Below are 22,577 nucleotides of genomic sequence, written 5' to 3' on the forward strand. Positions count from 1 at the left end.
ACACAGTGACCCTTTGAAGATTGTGATTTCTTTTGAATTTGAGACAATAAATGTTCAGACTACAGTCAGATTTCAGCTTATAACATTTTACTATGATTTTGGTATATTTCCCCAAAAGAACAAAATTTATAGCTTAAAAATTCAGGTATCAGAAAGACTCAAAAGGCTGTTTTTCACTTTGTTCAAGTTTTGTTTCCAGGCATTAAGTGTGTCATACAGTTGTTGCCATTGCTGTTTTCCAAATGTCCGATGTGTGCTATGACTAAAAATTAAAAAATTAAAAGTCATTAGTCAACCTTTTATTCTCTACTATTCTTTTACAATACTATACTCTTGTATCTAGTTAAAGGTTAAATACACATTAAAAAATGTAATTCAGAATTTTAAGAGCAATTATAAGCTTATTCTTAAAAAATCTTTACCATATTGATCCTGAACCTTCTGTTTTCCTGAACTACATAAACCAGACACAAAAGTCATTAGTATTCTAGCCAATGCTGAGCCATTAAATGAAATGTTCTGGAAAATAGGGCTCTTTCATTAAATAAGCTAATCACATTCAGTCTGAACTTTAATAAAATTATGATAAATAGCAGTTATTTAACTACAGTCAACTGATAAGAACACCACCTTGGTTCTCTAAACATTTAAGTGAAATAATCAGAACAAACTAAATTGTTCTACAAAATGCTGCAAAGTATTAAGTGTCTTACCTGACAACTACTTTTCTCTGAGTCTGATCAATTTTGCAGTAGACCATTTTTGTTTTCACTGCTGAAAAAAGATGTTTTACACAATGTTATATGGAAAATTCCCAAGAAAAAGAGCCTAAGGTATGAAACTGACCAAGTAAACCATGAAACTAGTTTTCCAACATGATTTTACAAACTGGCTCTTTGAATCTAATAACCAGCACAGCAATATGACGCCACCAAGAGGAAGGTCATGCATTTGTCCTATGGTTGCTAGGCCGATGTATATTAAACATCACATACGGTTTTCATGAAGAATTCTAGGTGTTCTCCCCTATAACCACCTATGGGGGAAAAACTTGATTACCTAATAAGAAATTTCTTTATAGGTGTGTCTAAGACTTAGCACATTAGAAAGAAACCGTGTTAACAGTTCTGTTCATTTTATTAGTGTCAACTATACAACACACCCCCACACTTTCAAACTTAAAAGGCTCAGAAAAATCTCCTGATTAACAATTAAATCACTTTATAACACCATTGTTGGGGAAGAGGGTCCTTTTTCTAGGCCAATCATAAAAAGTTGACAGTGATTAACATTTGTAGATGATTTATGTGCCAGGTGCACTGGACTTGAGTACTTTACCTGCATTACCTCATTTAATCCTCACAACCACGAATTACAATACTATATACTGTATTCCTCTTTCATAGAGGAAGACCTGGTCTGAAACCAGGTCTGGTACTAAAATCTAGGTACTTAACCACTGCGATATACTGCCTAAAGGCCTTTGTTTTATATGACTTCAAGGGATAGAGCCAACACCAAAACCCAGATAGTAATTTATATTTCCAGTAAATTTTCACTCTACTACAAATATAATCTGCCAGTCTAGTAAACATACACATTTGCTATATAAGAACCTAGCTTTGTTAGCATGAGGCTCAGCTTCAAGGTTAAAAATCTTATATTCCCTGGGGTAAAGGACAAATTCTAGAAAAAAATGAAAGTGTTCTAATTGCCTTACCATCAATAACAAATGCTTCAACATCATCAGCTCCAACCTGAAGTTCTTGTTGCATTGTATCAAAAGAAATTTCTTTATTTTCCACTGCCATTCCCATAAAAGTAAGTAGTCTCATTTTTGCCATATTCTGTTCATGTAACAGCCCTGAATAATACAAGAGTGAAGTTTGGTAAGTATCCATAGTAATAAAAGACCTACATGATTACAACTCTTGTGTTAAATTGTGGAAGTCACTGTATTTGATCACTTACCGTGTTTCCCCGAAAATAAGACCTAGCCGGACAATCAGCTCTAATGCCTCTTTTGGAGGCATCTAATACTAATTTTTGCTCCAAAAGAGACATTAGAGCTGATTGTCCGGCTAGGTCTTATTTTCGGGGAAACACTGTATATAATTTTGATAAAGCTTATATTTGCAAACCACAAACTGACCCCATAATTACATGGAGTATTTAAAATTTTCTAGAACTACATCTCTTTATTACGATAGTTCCACTAGTGATTTGTTCTGTTTTACCAGTAAACATGGAGTTTTGAAATATTTTCTCACACACATTCAGTTATGAAAACATTCCATTTCCCTTTAGGTCACTCTGGATTCAACACTTTCAAAGTCAAAACTGTAAAAGTGTGCTTATCACTTAACATTAACAAGCTAAAACGATTAGTACTAAATAAAACAGTTCCATTAATAGTGATACTTGTTCTTTATAAGGAAAAAGTAGAAAACTATACAAATAATTTAAATTTTGCCTTATAATTTATAATGCAACATGCTGTTATAATTACTCGTATCAAACAATTGTTAGACCTAAAAGGAAACTTAACAAATTACCTAGTCCTGATCCTTTCACTTTAAAAAACAATGAAACTGAGGAGCAAAAAGGGATTAAATGACTTACTTATAGTCACAGAGTGGCTGTACTAGGCCTAGAAAACAGGTTCATTTATAAATGACTAGAATACAAATATTTACAAATTCTGAATATCCATCCGTTTATCTGTTTCTAAATAGAAGCCGAATTATAACACATATAAACTTGATTTGATTCTAATTATTACAAAAACAAGTTTCTAAAATTAATTTAGAATTCCATGTTCCTTTTCTCTGAACTTTCAAATTATGTAAACTCAGTAAATGATCTCCATCATTGCCCTCTAATAATTAAGAGCCTCAAATGTGTATTGTTAAAATTCTAAGCACTCTATAAATAAATTTGAAATGTGTAACATTCATATATTAGCAGAAGACTAGGGAAGCCCATTAATATAGCACATAACAGTCTGTTAATTAGCTGTAATTATGATGCAGACTTTCTATTTGGCACAGATTCAACAAAAACATGATCATCATAACTCAAATGAATGAGGTACCCAAATAAGTACTGCTAACCAGGTTTAATGGAAATCTACAAGCATCAAAAAAAAAAAAAAAATCAATTAGTGCACATTAACCCTAATTAACAAATGAAAATTAGATGCCGATTAACTTTCTGAAGCAAGATGGTAGCAACTGGATAACACCTGATTAAATGTGGACATGTTAGGGCAATTCAGCTGACACAAGATAATGCTTCTGTTGGCCCAAGTTGTCACTGTTAATAAAACAAACTGTTGCCACCTGTGGAATCTATACATTTATAACCAGGTTTTTAGCTGTAATAAATGTCTAATATGTCTAAAATAAAATATACACATTTAGTAAGATGTTTTCCCCAAAGCACCTTTTACAAATTCCTAATAAAAGACTAAATTTGCACAGACGTTCAAAAGGCAAAAGAGAATTTGATTTCCTGTTGGTACAATAAATTAGAAATGTTTTTTTCCTATCAGACAACAAATACTGAAGATTTTTCTCAGTATTTGTAAATACAAGAAAATTCCTTAACATTCCCAGTTCTATGGGCATATACAATTCTCTTTTAATACGGTAAAATGATAGAAACTCTTCAGGTTTCCAAGATATACTTAAAAATCTTGAAATAAAATTTATTGTACTACCGTGTTTCCCCAAAAATAAGACCGGGTCTTATATTAATTTTTGCTCCGAAAGACGCATTAGGGCGTATTTTCAGAGGATGTCTTAATTTTGCATGTACAACAATCTACGTTTATTCAAATACAGTCATGTCATCTTCTTCTGGAACATCATCATAACGTACTTAATGTGTCTGTCTGGCTGATTATCTTAACTGGGGCTTATTTTCGGGGAAATACGGTACTACTCTGTGCAGTTACAAGCTTACCATAAATCAAAAAACTTAGAGGAATGAAAATTACCTCTAGAATAAATTATGAAGACAAAATGTATTATATGGTCTATAATACATGGGGAAATCTGCACTGAAAAACATTTCAAATTGATGTTTATAGCCACTACTTTTAAACAAATAAAGCCTTTTAGGACTCTTGTTCTCAAAATCAAGCTATTAAGCCAGTGAAGTATGAGTTAAAGACTTGTAGGAAACCATGCTTTGCTTCATGAAAGTAGAATATTACCTTCAAGAGGAAGTCACTGTGTACTGTGTCATATTTCAATTTTAAAGTTATAAAAAAATCTAATTTTATGGAAACATTTATTCATTACTAATATGTCAAAACCTTAATGCAGTAATAAAAAAATGTGCATCATTGAGCAATTTCTGCATTGTCACTGACCCCTGCCTTAAAATGCTGCAATATAGAAAACGTAATTTTAATGCATGCAATAGCTTATGAACCAGTGCTCCTTTGAAACAGTCAATTACACATCAATGGGGGAGTGTCAAAGTGTTAATTACTACTCCTTTTTCCTTGGTGCGTAAATAAAGAGGTTGCTGACATTAACATTCCATCACATAGCTTCATGCCACAAAACAAATTAACTGGGACAGAATGTGATCTTCTGGGTCTAGTGCACCTGGCAAAGCATTCTACACAAACACACTTGCACCTACTTTATCTTCGTATATTTCAAATGCCTTATTATGTTCAGAATAATTCAATCTTCCCCAATTCCAAGGGCTGCACAAAATTCCAGGTGACAGGAATTAATGATTACTAAATTGAGGACTAATAGTATAATCAAAGCAGATTATAAATATTCTTTATCTACATCTCAAAAAACCAGGAAGCCTGACAATTCAATTTTACTATGGAAAATATAACCTTTAATGTATTTTGATTGCCTAGCAGGAAAACAAAGCACCTTAGTTTCATACCTCACTTCACTCAAAAAACTGGTAGTTTTACAACAATTTAAACCGGTTCAACTATAGATTTTCTAAGTTTTCTCTTTGTAATTTTAGCATGTTAGATGTGCTCTAGAAGGAAAATACTGTTTGTGGAGTTTGCCCAATGAGGCTGAGTAAGATCAATTCAATTTGGTAAACATTTACTGAGCTCTGATGCTCTAGATCAAGGGTGTCCAAACTTTCTTCAACGTTTTTTACCAAGGGCCATATACGGTAAAATACACAAACAGCCGGGCCATTCACTCGAGGTGAAGTACATACTGCCTCTCCTGGTTTATTTAAGTAAACTAAATATATTTTTGCAATTTGCTGCGGGCCAATTAACAATGGACTGCGGACCGCAGTTGGCCCACGGCCGCAGTTTTGACACCCCTGCTCTAGATAGAAAACTCAGAGACAAAAATCATAAAACTAAGACTTAGCTGTCTTCAACGAACTGTAGTTAGGCAAGTTTCTCCTATCATGTAAAATCACCACAACTACATTTGTAATTCTATCTACAGCTTCACTCAGATCTGCTTAGCAATACCATATATTAATACTTCTATAATTTGTTAATTGTGCACCAAGCATAAAATATACTATATTCGAGGGGAAAAAACTATTTGTTACAATTATGTGACTACAGCTTTTCAAAAAAATCACCAAAAATATAAATCACAATGCATATGAATAAAGAATAAGGTCTTTTACAAAGAAACAATTTTATTTTAAGCAGTAATAAAGTACCTTTAATCCTACTTTGTCAGCTTTTAAGATAGGTAATTCTAAAATTATGATCAAGGTAATGGTGATCCTTCAAGTTGCTTTTCTGCTCCATTCCCCATTCCAAAATTTTAAAAACAAACACATCAATAGAACTATTTAAATCCGAATCTTTTCTAAGCACCTGCTTGTTGCTAGAACTTTACCTCAGAAAAGCATGGTATACTAGTGGAAGTGGAGGGGCCTAAAATTCAACGAGCTCTTATGGAGAGGAGAAAACATCCAGGTTTTCGAACTCCGAGTTTCATGCCCCTTCCATCACAAGTGCTTCCTCCTGTACCTCCTTGGTTTCTGGTTCCCACTTCATTCTGAGTAACATTCAGACTGTGTACCTGTCTGCTGCTATTCCATCATACACCACTCGGTAGGTTCATCTACACAGAAGACCAGGATTGTGTTTGCTGGATCTCACCGTACACAACAGCTCTAGAACACTCCCATCTCTCTACCCCTCCAAAGAATAAACCCCAGAACTTACCAAGTGAATCAATGAAGTCTTTATTATTCTGATAAAACTTGACATATGATGCCAATTTAGCACTCACAAAAATGGTTAAAAGCTATAGAGACAATAAAGATACAATAATCAATATGAGAAGCAAGATTTACATTTCCTCACATTTCTTTCAGTACAGAAATTGCAATATGGAATCAAATTACCATCTAAACCATCTGTTTAATAAAAGACTCACTTTGATGAAAGAATCGGTAAATAGGGAACTCTAAAGATGGTGGCATAGTACAAATGGAAAATAATCCAAAATGTACTCATACCTGCATTTGAAAAGTGCATCAATGTGTTTTTAAACAATAGATTTATCTTCCTAATTGGGGTAACTGACACTATATACTAAAAAGAAATTTGTATTATCTAAGTTCAGAACGGCCAGGCAAGTGAGATGAAGGAAAAGGAGAAAGAACAGAAGAACTGTGTTCAGTAGTTGGAGAAAAGCTGGTCCTAAATTTCAGTCTCTTCCTGATAGAAAAAGAATAAATAGTTCTTCTCTTTCCAGATCTAACGGTCATATTCATTAATACGAAGTAAAAGAGTTAATTCATACAAAGAAAGAGTTCTGCTTCAGTAAGTTAGATTTAGGAAAAAAACATTTTGCACATTAAGGATGAACTACTTACATCATGAATAAGCTCGCCTTCCAAAAACTTGACTGGTTTTAAAGTAAGAAGATGGTCAAAAAGAAATGCATTTGGATCTTTCAATGCTCGTACAATACACCTTAATTAGAAAACAAAAATGTGAGCTCAGAGTCTTGAAGTTCAGGTACATTTCACTGATTTTGCAGGATGAAAAACATAATTAAGCAAAATATCTAAGAGTTCAATATACACAGCATTAAGCTGTAAGACTGGGGTTAAAAACAGGACAATAAACCTACCCTGTTTCCCCGAAAATAAGATAATAAGATATAAATATAAATAAGATCTTGGGTCTTATATTAATTTTTGCTCCCAAAGATACATTAGAGCTGATTGTCCGGTTAGGTCTTATTTTCGGGGAAACCCGGTAGTTATCAAGTATATCTCTTTTAACAAAATACCAAAATAGCGGGAGAGAAAGTATTACCAAAGTAATCAAAGAATAAAGAAAATGGCAGCAGCTACCCTACCACATGCTAGACACTAAGGCAAATGCTTTACCTGCATTTACTCATTCACAACACCCTGAGAGACAGGGTAGTCTTCTCATGCCCATTTCGTGAATGACAAAACAAGCTCCTGAAGGAACTGGCCAGTAGTACTAATTACGAGGTGGAGTATGTTAATGCCGCAGTCTTACCTCTGTCAAAGGTCTTCTCCACTAACTACCCTTTCTACCAACACCTATTACAGGACCTTGTGAAGCAATAATCCTATACAGAAGTTACCATAATTTGTTTCACAGATTTAAAAAACTGATTCTGTTCTTATCACTATTAAGTAGACTCAGAACTGTTGGTAGCCATTATTATTTGGAATGGGCTGATTTTTAGCAAACCACCAAATTTTCTTCATCTACACGTTAGTATCAAGGTAAAACCAATTTAAGATTAGGTACTATTTTTCAGATTGGGATTTTCATCCCCATACCAGCAATACCCCACAGCAAACACCACATTTCTATGGTTCTTCCAATAACAAATCTTGAATTTTAGTATTCCATTGGAATCACCTGAGCACACAGTACCAAATGGCTTTGGATCACTGGTGGATGCAAACATGATTTCAGTTGTATGACTGAATAGTAGTAGCTCACCTCTAAGATGCTGAGAACCATCATTAGAACAATGTGTTTACCTGTGGGCATCAACTCGAGCCTGGGAAGCATTGTCCTCCGTGTAACTTCCTAGCAATTCGACCATAACTTTTGAAGCGGCATCACTAAAAAGAAACACTGCTTTAAGAATTTCAGAATATCACTATTGCCATTCATCCATTCAGAAATATTTAGTAAGTGCCAAGTACTGTGCTGATGGTGACCAAGAGAGACAAGGCCCCTCTATCCGGGAAAGTCATGGAACTTTCCTTCCAGTAGGAAAGACAGACAACTAAGAAAAAATAACAACTAACAAGAACATGCTGTGAATGAAATAAATAGTATTGTAACAAAGTAACAAGCTGAGGCAGGACAGAGGACTACTTTATATAGAATAAGCAGGTAAAGTCTCTCTGAAAAAAACGACATATAAACTGAGATCTAAAGGTTATAAAATAATTGGTTATGAAAAGTGCTCGAAGTGGAAGGAAAGGCAGGGGTGGAGGGAGGTGGGTTAGATGACTTTCCAGGCAGAGGGGAAACCAAGTACAAAGGCCCAAGTGGGAAAATGTTTTGTGTCCTAGAAACTGTAAGGACAGTATAGTATGGCTGAAGTTGAGCCAATGCTTAATATTTAAATAACTCTACTAAAGATATACTTTTAATCAAATTATCCTTAAAATTATGCAGATGATCAATTTTAACTGCAGTGAAAAGTACAAATTAAATGCATTCATTCAATTTGAACTCTTAAAAAATATTTATCTTCACCCTTCATTTCTTCCTTAAAACTGATGAATCTTCAGCCAGTTATAAAAAGTTTTATTAAGTAGAAAAGGTTTTTTTTTTTTTTCATTTTATAAAAACACTCCCTCTCACCCACACACATGGATTCAACCTGTGTAAAATCAGTAAGAGCTGTATGATTTATTTTAAAAAGTTAAACGGCATTCTAAAACTTCCTACAAAACTAAGATTTATTAAAAAATATAAATATAATTGTAGGACTGGTTGAGTGGTAACCAGCATCTTAAATATAGTGATATAACTATAAGAATTCAAAGAAAAATTTTAAGAAAAACTTTGACTCATTGTTCATTCTTGTGTCACACTGTAAGCACAGGTATTATCCAGTTTTAGCAGCGACAGTGTACTTTAATCTACTACATCTTAGCTACACAAGTCTGAATTCACAAAGATCAGATGAAATAATCCATTTCAAGTACATAGTATCCGACATATAACATCAAAACAGTGTTACACAATTTACATTCAACAACCACCAATACATACAAATAAAATCATGAAAGTACACCCATGAATATAATAAGCATTCTCACTAAAAGGGCAAGGCAAATCTTAGAATTCTATTTAGAAGAAAAAAGAAAAAACAAAATCATTTTGTGTACTAGGCAGAAACCAAATCTTAAAATTTACATCAACAGCATGAAAGAAATTTAGCATTTAACCATCCTTTTCTACCCCTAATTGTGGGTAGCATTCATCCATTCTGGGCCCTTTATATTCTAAACACTTTGGGAATACAATGATTGACAGACAAGGTTTCTAGCCTTCAATGAGGCAACAACCTGACAAACCTTTCAACAAAGAGTGTTAAGAGCTATGATAAAAGTAGAGGGTGCTGTAGTGGGAGGGACCTAACCTACTGCGGGACGAGTGTTTCAGACAGAGAACCGAAGTTGAGTGTGGTTCTACACCAAGGGTAGGCAAACTTTCTGTGAAGGGCCCAACAGTAAGTATTTTAGGCCTTGCAGGCCTTATGGTCTTTGCTGCAACTACTCAAGTCTTGGCAAAAACAGCCAGACAATACATGAGTATGGCTATGTTCCAATAAAATTTGATGGACACTGAAATTTGAATTTCATATAATATTCATATGTCATGAAATGTTAAGTCTCCCTTAGATGTTTTTTCCTCAAACATTTAAAAATGCAATAACAATTCTTAGTTTGTAGGCCACACAAAAACAGGTGCCTGCTCCCTTGTCCAGACTGGGAGAGCAGGGTGCTTTTGAACCCTAAACAGGGTGCATAGTGAACCCTAAACAAGTTCACTATGTTTATGGTGTGCTGACCATGAGGAAGGGCGTAGGATGGTGTGTGAGAGAGCAAGAGGGAGGGGAAGGAATACCCCCATAAACAAAGTTTTTGTAGTCTGTCACTGCACCACACAAAATTGGGAAGCTCACACTACAGCAGTGGGTAGGAGCCCAGGCCGGAAAGGACTTACACACCATACTAAGAATTTTGTACTGCATCCTAAAGAAAATGCAAACCTAAGAATGATATACTGAAATACTTGTTTCACAAAATCATTGTGGTTGGAGAGTGAAGAGAATAAAAATATCCCTTCTAGATATCTTGTTTAGGAACAGAGACTAATTTAGAGGGAGAAAATGATAAATTCACTGTGGCCACACTGAGTTTGAGGTACCTATGGGCCATATCCAAATGAAAACAGGTAGAAACAGGTAAAAAGCGGTTGGACATAAAAATCAAAGGCTCACAAAAGCAGCCTTAGAGACATGGGTTTTCATTCAGTAGATGATAGAAGCCATAGGAATAGATGAGATAACCTACGCAGAAGGAGTAGGGTGAGAAAAAGATCATAGGCCAAAATCTTGAGTAATACCAGCATTTAAAGGAATAGAGAAAGTACAAATGAAGCCCAAACTCAGAAGGAAGGAAATAAAACTTAATGAGTAGAAATAAATGAAATGGAGAACAAAAAGACAATAGAAAAAAAAAATTAATGAAACAAAGAGCTAGTTCTTTGAAAAGATAAATCCCCCAAAAAACAAAAGTCTAGGACAAGATGGCTTCATTGGTGAATTCTACCAAACATTCTAAGATTTAATATCTGTTCTTCTCAAACATTTCCAAAAAATTGAAGAGGAGGGAATACTTTCTAACTCATTTTCTAAGGTCAACATTACCCTTATACCAAAACCAGGCAAGGAGAATACAAAAAAACAAAATTGTAGGCCAATATCTCTGACAAACATAGATGGAAAAATCCTAAACACTAGCAAATTAAACACAATACATTAAAAGGATCATATATCATGATCAAGTGGGGTTCATTCCAGGGATGCAAAGATAGTTCAACACCCACAAATCAACCAATGTGATACAGCGCATTAATAAAAGATGAAAATCATATGATTTTAACAACAGATGAAGAAAAAGCATCTGACAAGACACAACATCCAGTTATGATTAAAACACTCAATTAAATGGATATACATAATAAAGGCCATATATGACAAACTCTCAGCTAATATCACACTCAGCAGTGAAAACTGAAAGCTTTTCCTCTAAGATCAGTAACAAAACAAAGATGCCCAGTTACCACTGTTATTCAACACAGCACAGGAAGTCCTTGCCAAAGCAATCAGGCAAGAGAAGAAGTAAAAGGCATCCAAAGTGGGAATGAAGTAAAACTGTCACTATTTGCAGATGACATGATTCATGACTCCACCAAAAGACTATTGGAAACAATAAATACAGGAAAGTTGCAGGATACAAAGTCAATATATAAAAATCCATTGTATTCTTACATACTAACAATGAAATACCAGAAAAAGAAATGAGAAAAAAAAAATCCCATTTACCATTGCAACAAAGATAAAATACCTAGTTATAAACTTAACAAAGAGGAAGTGAAGCACCTGCACATGAAAACTACAAGACACTTTTCAAAGCAACTGAAGAACACACAAAGAAATGGAATATACATTTAATGCAATCCCCATCAAAATCCCAATGGCATTTTTTCACAGAACTAGAACAAAAAATCTTCAGATTTCTATGGAACCACCAAAGACCCCAAATAGCCAAAACAATCCTGAGGCAAAAGAACAAAGCTGGAGATATCACTGACTTTAAACTCTACTACAAAGCTACAGTAATCAAAACAGTATGATATTGGCAGAAAAACAGACACAGACTAAGGGAACAGAATTGAGAGCCCAGAAATAAAACACACACATATACATTTCTTCCATAAATGGTGCTAGGAAACTGAAAAGCCACATGCAAAAGAAGGAAACTAGACTGCTGACACCATACACAAAAATTAACTCAAAATGAATCAAAGAATTGAATATAAGACCTGAAACAATAAAATACATAAAAGAAAACACAGGCACTAAACTTATGGAACTTGTTCTCAGAAGCGTTTTTGTAAACTTGACCCCAAAGGCAAGGGAAGTAAAAGCAAAATTAAATGAATGGGACTACATCAAAGAACTCACACAAATCAGCAACAAAAAAACCAAACAATCCGATTACAAAATGGGCAGTGGACCTGAACAGACACTTTTTCAAGGAAGACATACAGATGGCCAACAGATACATGAAAAGATGCTCAACATCACAAGTTTTAAGGGAAATGCACATCAAAACCACAATGAGATACCACTTCCCAACCGTTAGAGTGGCTATTATCAATAAGATAAGAAATAACAAGTGCTGGAGAGGATGTGAAGAGAGAAACCTCACACACTGCTGGTGGGAATATAAACTGGTGCAACCACTACAGAAAACAGTATGGAGGTTCTTCAAATTAAGAACAGTACTGTATGACCCAGTAATCCCTCTTCTTGGTATCTACCCCAAAAATATGAAAACACTTGTACCCCTATGTTTATCACAGCATAATTCACAATAGCCATACATGGAAACCTAAGTGCCATTCAATGGATGACTGGATAAAGAAGACATGGTACATATATACAATGGAATACTACTAAGCTACAAAAAAATGAAATACTGCCATTTGCAACAATGGGGTGGATCTTAAGAGTATTACACTAAATGAAATAAGACAAAAAGGAAAAGAACCGTATATCACTCATCTATGGGATATAAAAGAAAAAGTAATAAACATAAAAAACAAACAAAAAAACAAACTCACATACAGACAACAGAATGGTGGTTATCAGAAGGGAAAAGTGGGGGGAGGACGAAGAGGGTAAATGGAGTCAAATACATGGTGACAGGAGACTAGACTTCAGGTGGTGAGCACACAAAATTATGCAGGTGTATTATAAAGTAGTAAACCTGAAATTCATGTTATTATCCAATGTTACCCAATAAATATATATATATATATTTTAAAAAGTGATCATCTATGACAATGCTGCAGATATATTTTCTAATGTTAACGTTATAGGTATGTCCAGTAGAACACAGATGCATACTGAGTCCTATCTCAATTTCTCTGAGAACTAGCTCTGGAATTCTTTAGAACATTACTTTAGTTACTTCCTTATTACATATAACAGACTGAGGACCTAGTAAGCAGCAATTAGAGAAATTATCCAGTGAGTTGTAGTCACCTGTGATAGCACTAGATAGAGGGAAACCGTAACAGTCATTTTAAATTACTATACCAGAAAAAAGACTAACTTCTTAAAGGTGAGCTTGAAAAAATGAAAATGATAATGACAGGAATAATACCCAACATTTACTAAGTGTTTTCTCAATAACAAAGCCACTGTTTTAAGAACTTTATGTGTATATTATCTTGTTTAATCTTTCTGACAACCCTTTGAGCTAAGTACTACTATTATTTCCACTTTGAAGTTGGAAACTGGAGTAGAGATGAAAATTTACGTAAGATCATATACAACAAGCAGGAAAGCCAAGATTTGAATCCCAGTAGTCTGACTCCACAGTCTGCTTATTTAAAGTGTGGATTACAATATGGATTATTTCTCCAATAGCTTTTATGCCTCGCCACCATCTGAAAGTCTTTGCAATAAACCACTTACCCGTAACACTTTACTGACAACTGGCTGGAATAGAATGCTGCCACAAGCGTGCCAGCATGTAATAGGTAGTAACTATTACTTCAGAAAGAAATGAAGCTATTAATGCAAGATTCCCTGCTTATCATTTATAATAAAATGTTCCAACTTTCACAACAAAAACAATTTCCTCTTAAACTGAATTTAAATTGTCTGCAAAAAATTTAATTATTTTAACATACTATTAACATATTAACCTTGCTGATCCTCTCTAATATATTAAATACCCCAGCACTGCAAGCCAGTATAAAAATTGTGCAATAAAATTAACTGAAGACTGATTAGTTACTGGTACATAGAAGAATAAATTATTTTGGGCATGAAATTTGCTGGGCTGGGTACAAGCCCTAGATCTAAAGAGGTATTCACTTACGTACGGTCTATTGCAAAGTTTTGGGCATCGTTTATATAAGAGACTGACTTATATAAGAGACTGACTTATATGCAAACTTTGATAGCCCCTCACCACTATTAAACAAAAGCAATAACACTGTTCTGTACCAAGACATCAAAGTTCCATTAAATTAACTCAGTCTAATGTTATATACAGCTTTGGGAATAACAGTTGTACCATTTTTAGAACAAAAGCAAGTTCTGCTTTTTAAAAAGTTTACAGATGAGGAAAAACTATTTTAAACTTTGCAGTTATCTTTAATCTAATAGGGGAAATTTACAGAAATAAATTTATAGTAACTCTGTGGAGAACAAAGTAGAGCAAAATCACTCACCCTACTTGTATTTAAAAAACAGCCTCAACTACTTATTTTGCCTGTTAAGTTTTGTTAGTTCATTAATTCTGAATACCTTTTCTTACAATCCACAAGTGCCTCATAAAGTAGCCTTAAAAGGGTGTGTTTTTTTTCAGTGGTGAGATTCCAGTCAGAAATCCATTTTCTAACCTATGATGGGATTGACAAAAGGAGGAAGTTTAGTGACACAGCTGAACATATTTTCACAATTTAAAATACAACATTTAGAATACACACATTTGCTATTTATTTTAGCATAAAACTATACTTCTTATAAGCAGAACAAGTATTCCATGTAACTCACTTGATCCAGCTCAGTTGGAATATACTGGATGGCCCCACAAGATGCTGCCACTTTAATGAGGCTGCAGTATACTGTATATCTTACAGGAGTACTCTTATCCATCCCATGGAAAAGGTTGCTTAGCCTGGTTAACAAACAGATAATAAAAAAGTTATCTGCTCTCACAACAAACCTGAGACAGATACTATTAGTAACTTCTCATTAGTAGGGAAGTGTGGCACAGAAAGCTTAAGTGACTTGTCCAAAGTCACACAAGTGATAAGAGCCACAGCTAACAGTCAAGTTCCAGAATTCTTGCTTTTAACTATCAAATGACTGTGACACGAAAAGAGCCTCTTGAAAACTGAGCCTCTTTCAGTTCTTAACTTACAACTGCAGTCTCAGAGATGGGCGTTCACCTTCCCGAAATTTGACCAACTTTTCACAGAGGTTTTCAATCAGAGCTTCTTGTTTATCTGGTTCCAGGATCAACAGGAGGGATACCACGCTGTTCATCACACTTTCAACATCTACACATGTATGGATTAACACAACAGTGACATTATGATACTTAATGTCTCTAGTTAAATATGTATTTCCAATGTTCAAAGACCATTAAATATAAGACACTTTAAAAAAGATGTAACCTGGCCATTGTAAAACAGTTCTAGAGGTTACTTTGCCTTCAATGGTGCGTACTATACCAAAAAAATGTAGTATACATGAATTCAAACTAAACCAGCTCTATTGTATAGGTAACATTCAAAAAACACCTTGTACGTTTTATTAAAGAGAAGAAAGAAGTTATTACCTAAGATTTGGTTTTCACCAGTAAAACAAAAGACTGAATTATATACAGTTTTGGTTTTTACTAGCAAGATATTCAATCATGTGGAAGTAACTGGTTAGGTCTTAGGCTAGGATGATTTCCCAGTTGAAGAATCAACTTTGTACATATAAGTAGAAAATTATTTAGAAATGAAAGCTGTCTACTTTCTGGGTCACTAATTTTCGAGTGTTAAGATATTAGTCATATATCAAGTTTAATCTCAAACCTTAACTAAGATTTCAGGACTCCCAATTTCCAAAATTTCCCATTTTATTTATTTCACTAAATAGGGCATCAGCCTAATAATTAAATGGCTTTTAGATTGATTGAAAATATATCTCAGTTAATATTAACCTAAACCTCATGGAAAACAAGTCTTTCATTTTTTTTCTTCAGTTCATTCTGAAATTATCAGTATTTAGTGTGTGCAATAACACTCAAAAAACATACCTGATGTAAAAAAAAAAGACGTTTTCTCAAAATAGGCTTATTTCATAGGTATAACAGATTAGAATAAACTGAAAATACGTGTGAAGGTAAGGTTAGAAACGATGCTTAAATTTCCAAATAAAAAAAATTTCTCATTCAGTCTGTTTAATAAAACTAAACTATGTATTAAAAAAAAAAAAAGAGAAACAATGCTTTAAAGTTTTAAGGTCTGAAACAAACAAATATAATTCACAAGAAAGTTTAAAAAGTAGGTCCTTTATAATTAGTAAGAAATATAAAAAATTAAAAACAAACCTTTATCATCTTCCTTCAGACATACATCACAGGCTTCAATAATGTGAGCTAAATCTACATGAAGTCCACCTTCTGCGTTCTCTTCTGAAATTTCAGCTCCTTTAGATTTCAGATAAGCTCGAAGCTCAGCAGCCTGTTGAATCAAACAAGGTGGTCACATATCAATAAAACTATGAATGACAAAACACAAGATCTCAAAACATCCTGTTCCATTTCTGAAAAAATAAAATGTAAATTCTGTATTTAACAACAACTTTAAATTATGTTCAAGTGCCTCTTCCCTACCTCATCCATCATCAGAGCCCCACAGGTTTCCCTCTACAACTCCCAGGGGCTATACAGACCCACTGTGGCTCACATGGATCATCTTCAGAATTTCTCTCATATCATCTATATCCTGCTGGACTTTCAGGATATAGCAAAAACCCTTCTAATATAACCCAAAGCTTTTTTTTAGGGGGAGGGTGATATGACTTGGTAAATTCAATTTATTTTAAAGAAACGAAATTATATTGCTATACAAAACACAGCTACTTAAAAAGTTAGACATTACCTTGGCAAGAGGGTAATCATATGTTAGCTAAATGTTTGAGAACCTGAGCTAAACTTTTGAAGATAAAAAGATGCCTTTGAATGTTGCCTTCAATAAAACATTTGTATCAAATTGGATCTACCATGTAATTAATCTTTTAAAATTCAAAATGCACATGTGGATCAGAAATGATGTTTGGACCTATAAAAATCTAACTACAGTACCTCATCCAGGTATTTATACACATTTTCTACTCTAATGCATATATATATTTAATAACTTGTTCTTTTGAGGACTTGGTATTATGGAAGACAAATATGAATGCAGATGGTATTTAAAATAATAAAATGAAGAACTGAAACAGGGAGATGTAAGGAAACCATTAATAAATGCATAGTACATTTTCTAAATCCACAAATGTGTCTGGCTACCTAAGAACAGTATTATCTGTAGATATGATGGTGCTATCCTTTCAGATAACAACGTAGTAACTTCACGTAGGAGTTGGCATTAAAACAAGATTTCACAAAACGCCGTCACCATATTAGAGAACACAAAAATACAGCTGGAAAGTATGCTTGCTTCTCTACGAAGAAAACATAATATTGTCCAAAAAAAAAAAAAAGGCATTTGTTCAATTTCTGCTTTGTAGACACAAAGTGAACTTTTTCTAAGAACCAGTCAACCAACAATTTGTTTTCATCTGTCATCCTCACTGGCCACAATTTATGGTTATGGAGCAGTACAAGCCAAGGGGGGAAAAAATGAGGATTCTGACATTTCTTAACTCTAAACAGAGAATCTGATCAAAGTTAAACTCCTGAAGCAATCACCTATTTGCCTGTAAGGAATGGCAACTGTGAATCTGATGTTCAAGAACTGTAACATAATCTAAGGAAAAGCGACACTTTAAACTATGATCAATAACAATAACTTCCAGCATCTACAAATCCTTTCCTATGTTACAAAAACATTTTTCAATAACCTAATAGTCAACTGTTGATAACGATTCCATTACCGATAAGATGGTTTTTTTAAATCGTCGTTCACATCTTTTTTATTTTTTTAACTGTGATCAACTCCTTTCCTAGCCTTGTTTTCCATTTTCATTTCTGCTTCTTACTCTTCAGGGCTGAGGGTCTGCATTTCTACTAAGCGGGGAAAAGAAATCACATCTGCAGTTCTAAAAGTTGTTAGATGGAAACCAAAATCTTCATGTTAGTGGAGCAGCAGAAAAATAAAAAAATGACAACACTTACGACTTGACAGAATAGTTTTCAGTTCTGCTAAATTAACTGAGAAGACTATTTCATGTTTAGTTTAACTCCCCCAGCTACAGTTTAACTTTTGTTATGGGGAAAATGAGAAGCATTAGCCATGCATACCAAAGAGCAGACACCAAATAGAAAATTTAAAAATATGAGGATGATTCACCAGGTGTATGCTTCAAAGTATGAGGGAATGGACGTTCTATTTTCAGATTACAGACCTCTCACTCTTGCACAGTAAAATTATAAAATATGGTCTACGTACAAAATAGAGGTCACCTGTGCCTCTGTGACCCCATAATACTATTTTGATGTTTAGTACAAAATTATTTTCCCCTAGACTTCTTACGCCGTATAAATATTCGCCACCTCCCACTCCGGATATGGCTGCATTTAGGGAACGGAAGCAGACACCGTTCTATGAGTCAAAAAGTACTGTGTCGTCAGAAGTGACTCGGGCTGAAACAGTCCTGACGTCGATCAGGAAGTCGGCCGTGGAGCCTCGGGGCTAGCGCTGGCCGGCGGCCTTATACAACTCCAGGCCGGAACGCGCACCCCTGCCTCGCGGCTCCCACTCCCGCGTGTGGTGGCGTGAACTGCAGCTCTCAGCCCTGGAGCAGGCGCCGCGCGGGTCGGCATTCCGCCCGCCCGGCCCCGGCTCGGCCCTTCACACCCGCAAGAGCTTCCCCAGCCCCGCCCTGGCGGCCCCTGTGGCCCAGGGGCACACCTGATCTTCTTCACTGATGTCGATGAAGGCCGGGACGCTCATGGTGAAAGCCGGGGCGCGACAGACGTTCCACTCGCGAACCACGCCGACCAGAAAAAGGAGCTCGCACGCCCGGTGGCGCTTCACAACCGCTTCCGGGGCACCGTGCGCGGTCTTGAGGGGCGGAGTCACCGGGACGGGCGGGGCCACGGGGGCCAATCCCACCGCGCGCTTTCGTCGTGGATGTGGGCGGGTGGGCGTGCCGGGCGGGCGTGCCCTCCGAGGCCACCTCCCTGCGTCGCCCCTCGCGGCCTTCTAGAATGGTGTCCCTGTCATTTGTGATGCTGCCAAACTTACTCCTCCTCACTTAGCTCGCTTTCCCCCTGAAGTCTTAAGACTGCGGGGACAATGAAAATTACTTGTGATCGGAACAGTTGTTCCGTTCTAGCCTCGCCCCCTCTGCCCTCTGCCAGCCTCTCCAGGCAGCACATCCAAGCGCTTCAAACGTTGCTCCCACCAGCCACTCGGCCCTGCCTCCCTTTGCAGGCCAACCTGGCAGTCTGGAAAGGACTTTAGGGGCCTGCATTTGTTGCTAAGCCCGATAATTTATTTTCGAGTTATAATGTAACCCATATTTTGGCCTTTATTGAGGGACCAGCTGGCAGGCACGGTTCCCTGGGCTGGGGATAACAGTAGCTTTTAAAAGAAGCTTTCACATGCAGCTTGCGTTCCAATGGGGACACACAGGACTAAACACTGCACAGCAATTAGAAAGGCAGTTCTGGATGGCATGTGTTTTACAGCTTGGACTCCAGAGTCTTATTCCTTGGGATGGAATCCCTGCTGCACTAATAGATGTGTGATTTGGGGCAATTGCTTACCCTCTGTGTTTCAGCTTCCTCTTGGAAAAATAAGGTTAAGTATTTACCTTACGGTGTTTTTGAGGATTAAGTAAATATGTAAAGCACTAAAAAGAGGGTGAGCACGGAATGTGTTAGCTGTTATTAAACAATTACCATATGTAACTTGTTAACTAGCACTAGGAAGACAAAAGCAGAGAAAGGTGGTATGTGTGAGTGTGTGCAGGCCTTTTTTAGATAATGATCAAACAAAATGGTTCAAATGATATTGAGAGCTGAATATTGAGGAAATGAAAGTACCAATGAAGAAAACTGTCAGAAAGCTTTTCATGCAGAATAGCAAGGAAAGGAGGAGAGGAAAGTGCAAGGATGCCCTGCGGCTGGATTTGAGTAAGAGAGGAGGAGAGCAATAGGAGATGAGATAGCCATGGTCAGATCATGGTCTTGAATTTTGGCTTTGACTCTTTTTTTCTTTTTTTAAAATAAATTTTATTGAGGGCCCATCAGCTCCAAGTAGTTGTCCTTCAATCTCGTTGTGGAGGGTACAGCTCAGCTCCAAGTCCAGTTGCTGTTTTCAATCTTTAGTTGCAGGGGGCACAGCCCACTATCCCATGGAGGGAATTGAACCAGTTACCTTGCTGTTGAGAGCTCCCTCTCTAACCAGCTGAGCTATCCGGCCGCCCCTCTGGGGGCTCAGAGGCAGCTCGTAGGGTGCAGCTCACTGGCCCATGTAGGAATTGAACCAGCAACCCTATTGGTGAGAGCTTGCGCTCTAACCAACTGAGCCATCCAGCCACCCCTGACCTTGACTCTTAATGAACTGGCAAGCTTCTGAGAGATTTTGAGTAGAAGAGCGAGGGGATCAAATTTGTTTGTTTTCTTTGTTTATTTATTTATTTTTTGGTAAAGGGTAACTCTGGTAGGTATGTTGCAAATTGACCACTTCTGTGTCTGGCATAATGTTTTCGAAGTTGTAGAATGTATCAGTTCTTTATTCCTTTTTATTGCTTAATAATATTCCATCATTACACATTTTATTTATCCATTCATTAGTAGATGCACATTTGGGTTGTTTCCATTTTCTGGCAATTATGAGTAATACTTCAATAAACATTTATGCACACGATTTTGTGGGGAACATAGTTTTATATTTCTCTTGGGTATATACCTAGGAGTGAAATTATTGGGTTATATGGTAACTTTATGTTTAGCTTTTTGAGGAGCTACTTTCCAAAAAGGCAGCAGCTTTATTTTTAATAGGCAAAAACAAGAAACTATCCAAGTGTTCGTCAACAGGTGAATGGGTAAATAAATTGTTGTGTGTGTGTGTCCATATCCATGTAATGGAATATTACTCTGCTGTAAAAATGGATGAGCCATTAATACATGCAACAATATAGATAAATCTCAATAATTTTGCTGCATGAAGAAAGCCAGGCACATTATTTGATTCCATTTATATAAAACTCTAGAAAATAAAAACTAATTTAAAGTGGCAGCTCTGTAGATTGTTGTTGGCTAGGTGGGGGGCACTTGGCAAGGAGGGGGGAGAGACGGGTTACAAAGGGTCACGAGGAAGCCTTTGGGGGTTATGGATATGTTCACTATCTTGATTGTGGTGATTGTGTCATGGTTGTGTCCATATATAAGATTTATCAATTTGTACACTTAAAAATGTTCAGTTTACTGATATCATGATTATATCTCAGTATAAACAAAAATGGCAGGCAAAGCAAAAAGAAAAAGGGAGAGGGGTGAGTAGGACAAAATCTGCATAGACCATTTCATCGAACATTTCAAAGTCTTATCATTTTTGCTATTTTTCTTCATTCTATGGTCTTTGTGAGGTAAAAGAACATCCTTTCAAGGGAAATTCTTGAGAGGAAAATGAACGGATATGAGCAAAATTGTTGAAACTTTAAACTTTCATTCATTTATTAAAATATATTTATCTCTATTATGTGCCAGGTACTGTTTAGACACTTTGGTTATGAGAGAAAACAAAATTAAGGAATACATCTTGAATGGGGATAGGGATGCTGATGTGCTCCAACTTGAAATCCAGTTTTCTAAACTTTTCTCCTAATTTTAAAAACACAGGAGATTGGGTTCCATTCCTAATAGCTACTGGGTAGGAGAACCACTCCCAGATGGGAAAAAGTGTATATTCTATATTCCCATGTTTTATATTCATTTAAAAATTATACCTCAGGTCAAATTAATTTTTAAATGAATCAAAATATGTTTAGATTTAATTTTGTTTAAAAAATCTGTTCTGTGGGCTCTTTTTTCCTTTTTCACTCGCTTTTTGTTTTTCTTTTTCACCTGTCTCTCTTAGCTCAGACAAGTGGTATAAGAAATGTCTAATCTCCTATATATGGCATGTTCCATATATTCCCAATGTTTTAGGTAAAGAAATTTGAAGCCAGTTGAAATTGGAGCTGGCCAATTTCAACTTGATCCTATACTCAAAATAAAATACAGGTTACTGTTGTGTTAAAGGCAGTAGGAATTGTCATTTATACCACCACAATAGCAACTTGTTGTTATTATATCATATGCTTTAGAATTTCTTATAAACATACATAGGAACTTTCAAAAAATGAATTACCAAGAAACTGAACAAGGCACCAATCTTCTGCAAGGCAATATTCTTTTAGTTGATTTTTTACCTGAAAAATATAACCAAATATTTACAATTCTTCTCTATTGTTTAATTTGTCTGCTTTCCCTCTAGTGCAGGGGTGTCCAAACTGTGGCCCGCGGGCCAACTGCTGCCCGCAATCCATTTTTAATTGGCCCGC

The 22,577-nt window shown here is 35.8% G+C and overlaps 1 protein-coding gene across 1 annotated transcript; it reads right to left on the reverse strand.

The window, feature by feature from the left end:
* Window positions 1–65: 65 nt before the first annotated feature.
* Window positions 66–19,080, reverse strand: EIF3M (eukaryotic translation initiation factor 3 subunit M). Its single transcript, XM_033120420.1, has 11 exons — window positions 18,935–19,080; window positions 16,408–16,540; window positions 15,226–15,364; window positions 14,856–14,979; window positions 14,607–14,701; window positions 8,011–8,094; window positions 6,853–6,952; window positions 6,197–6,278; window positions 1,721–1,864; window positions 714–774; window positions 66–262 (listed from the first exon to the last, which is right to left on the reverse strand). Exons 1-11 carry the CDS (start codon window positions 18,974–18,976, stop codon window positions 142–144), a joined length of 1,125 nt encoding a protein of 374 aa, XP_032976311.1. The 5' UTR covers window positions 18,977–19,080; the 3' UTR covers window positions 66–141.
* Window positions 19,081–22,577: the final 3,497 nt, after the last annotated feature.

The sequence above is a fragment of the Rhinolophus ferrumequinum genome, chromosome 11, assembly GCF_004115265.2.
Source record: "Rhinolophus ferrumequinum isolate MPI-CBG mRhiFer1 chromosome 11, mRhiFer1_v1.p, whole genome shotgun sequence".
In the NCBI taxonomy this organism is placed as follows: Eukaryota; Metazoa; Chordata; class Mammalia; order Chiroptera; family Rhinolophidae; genus Rhinolophus; species Rhinolophus ferrumequinum.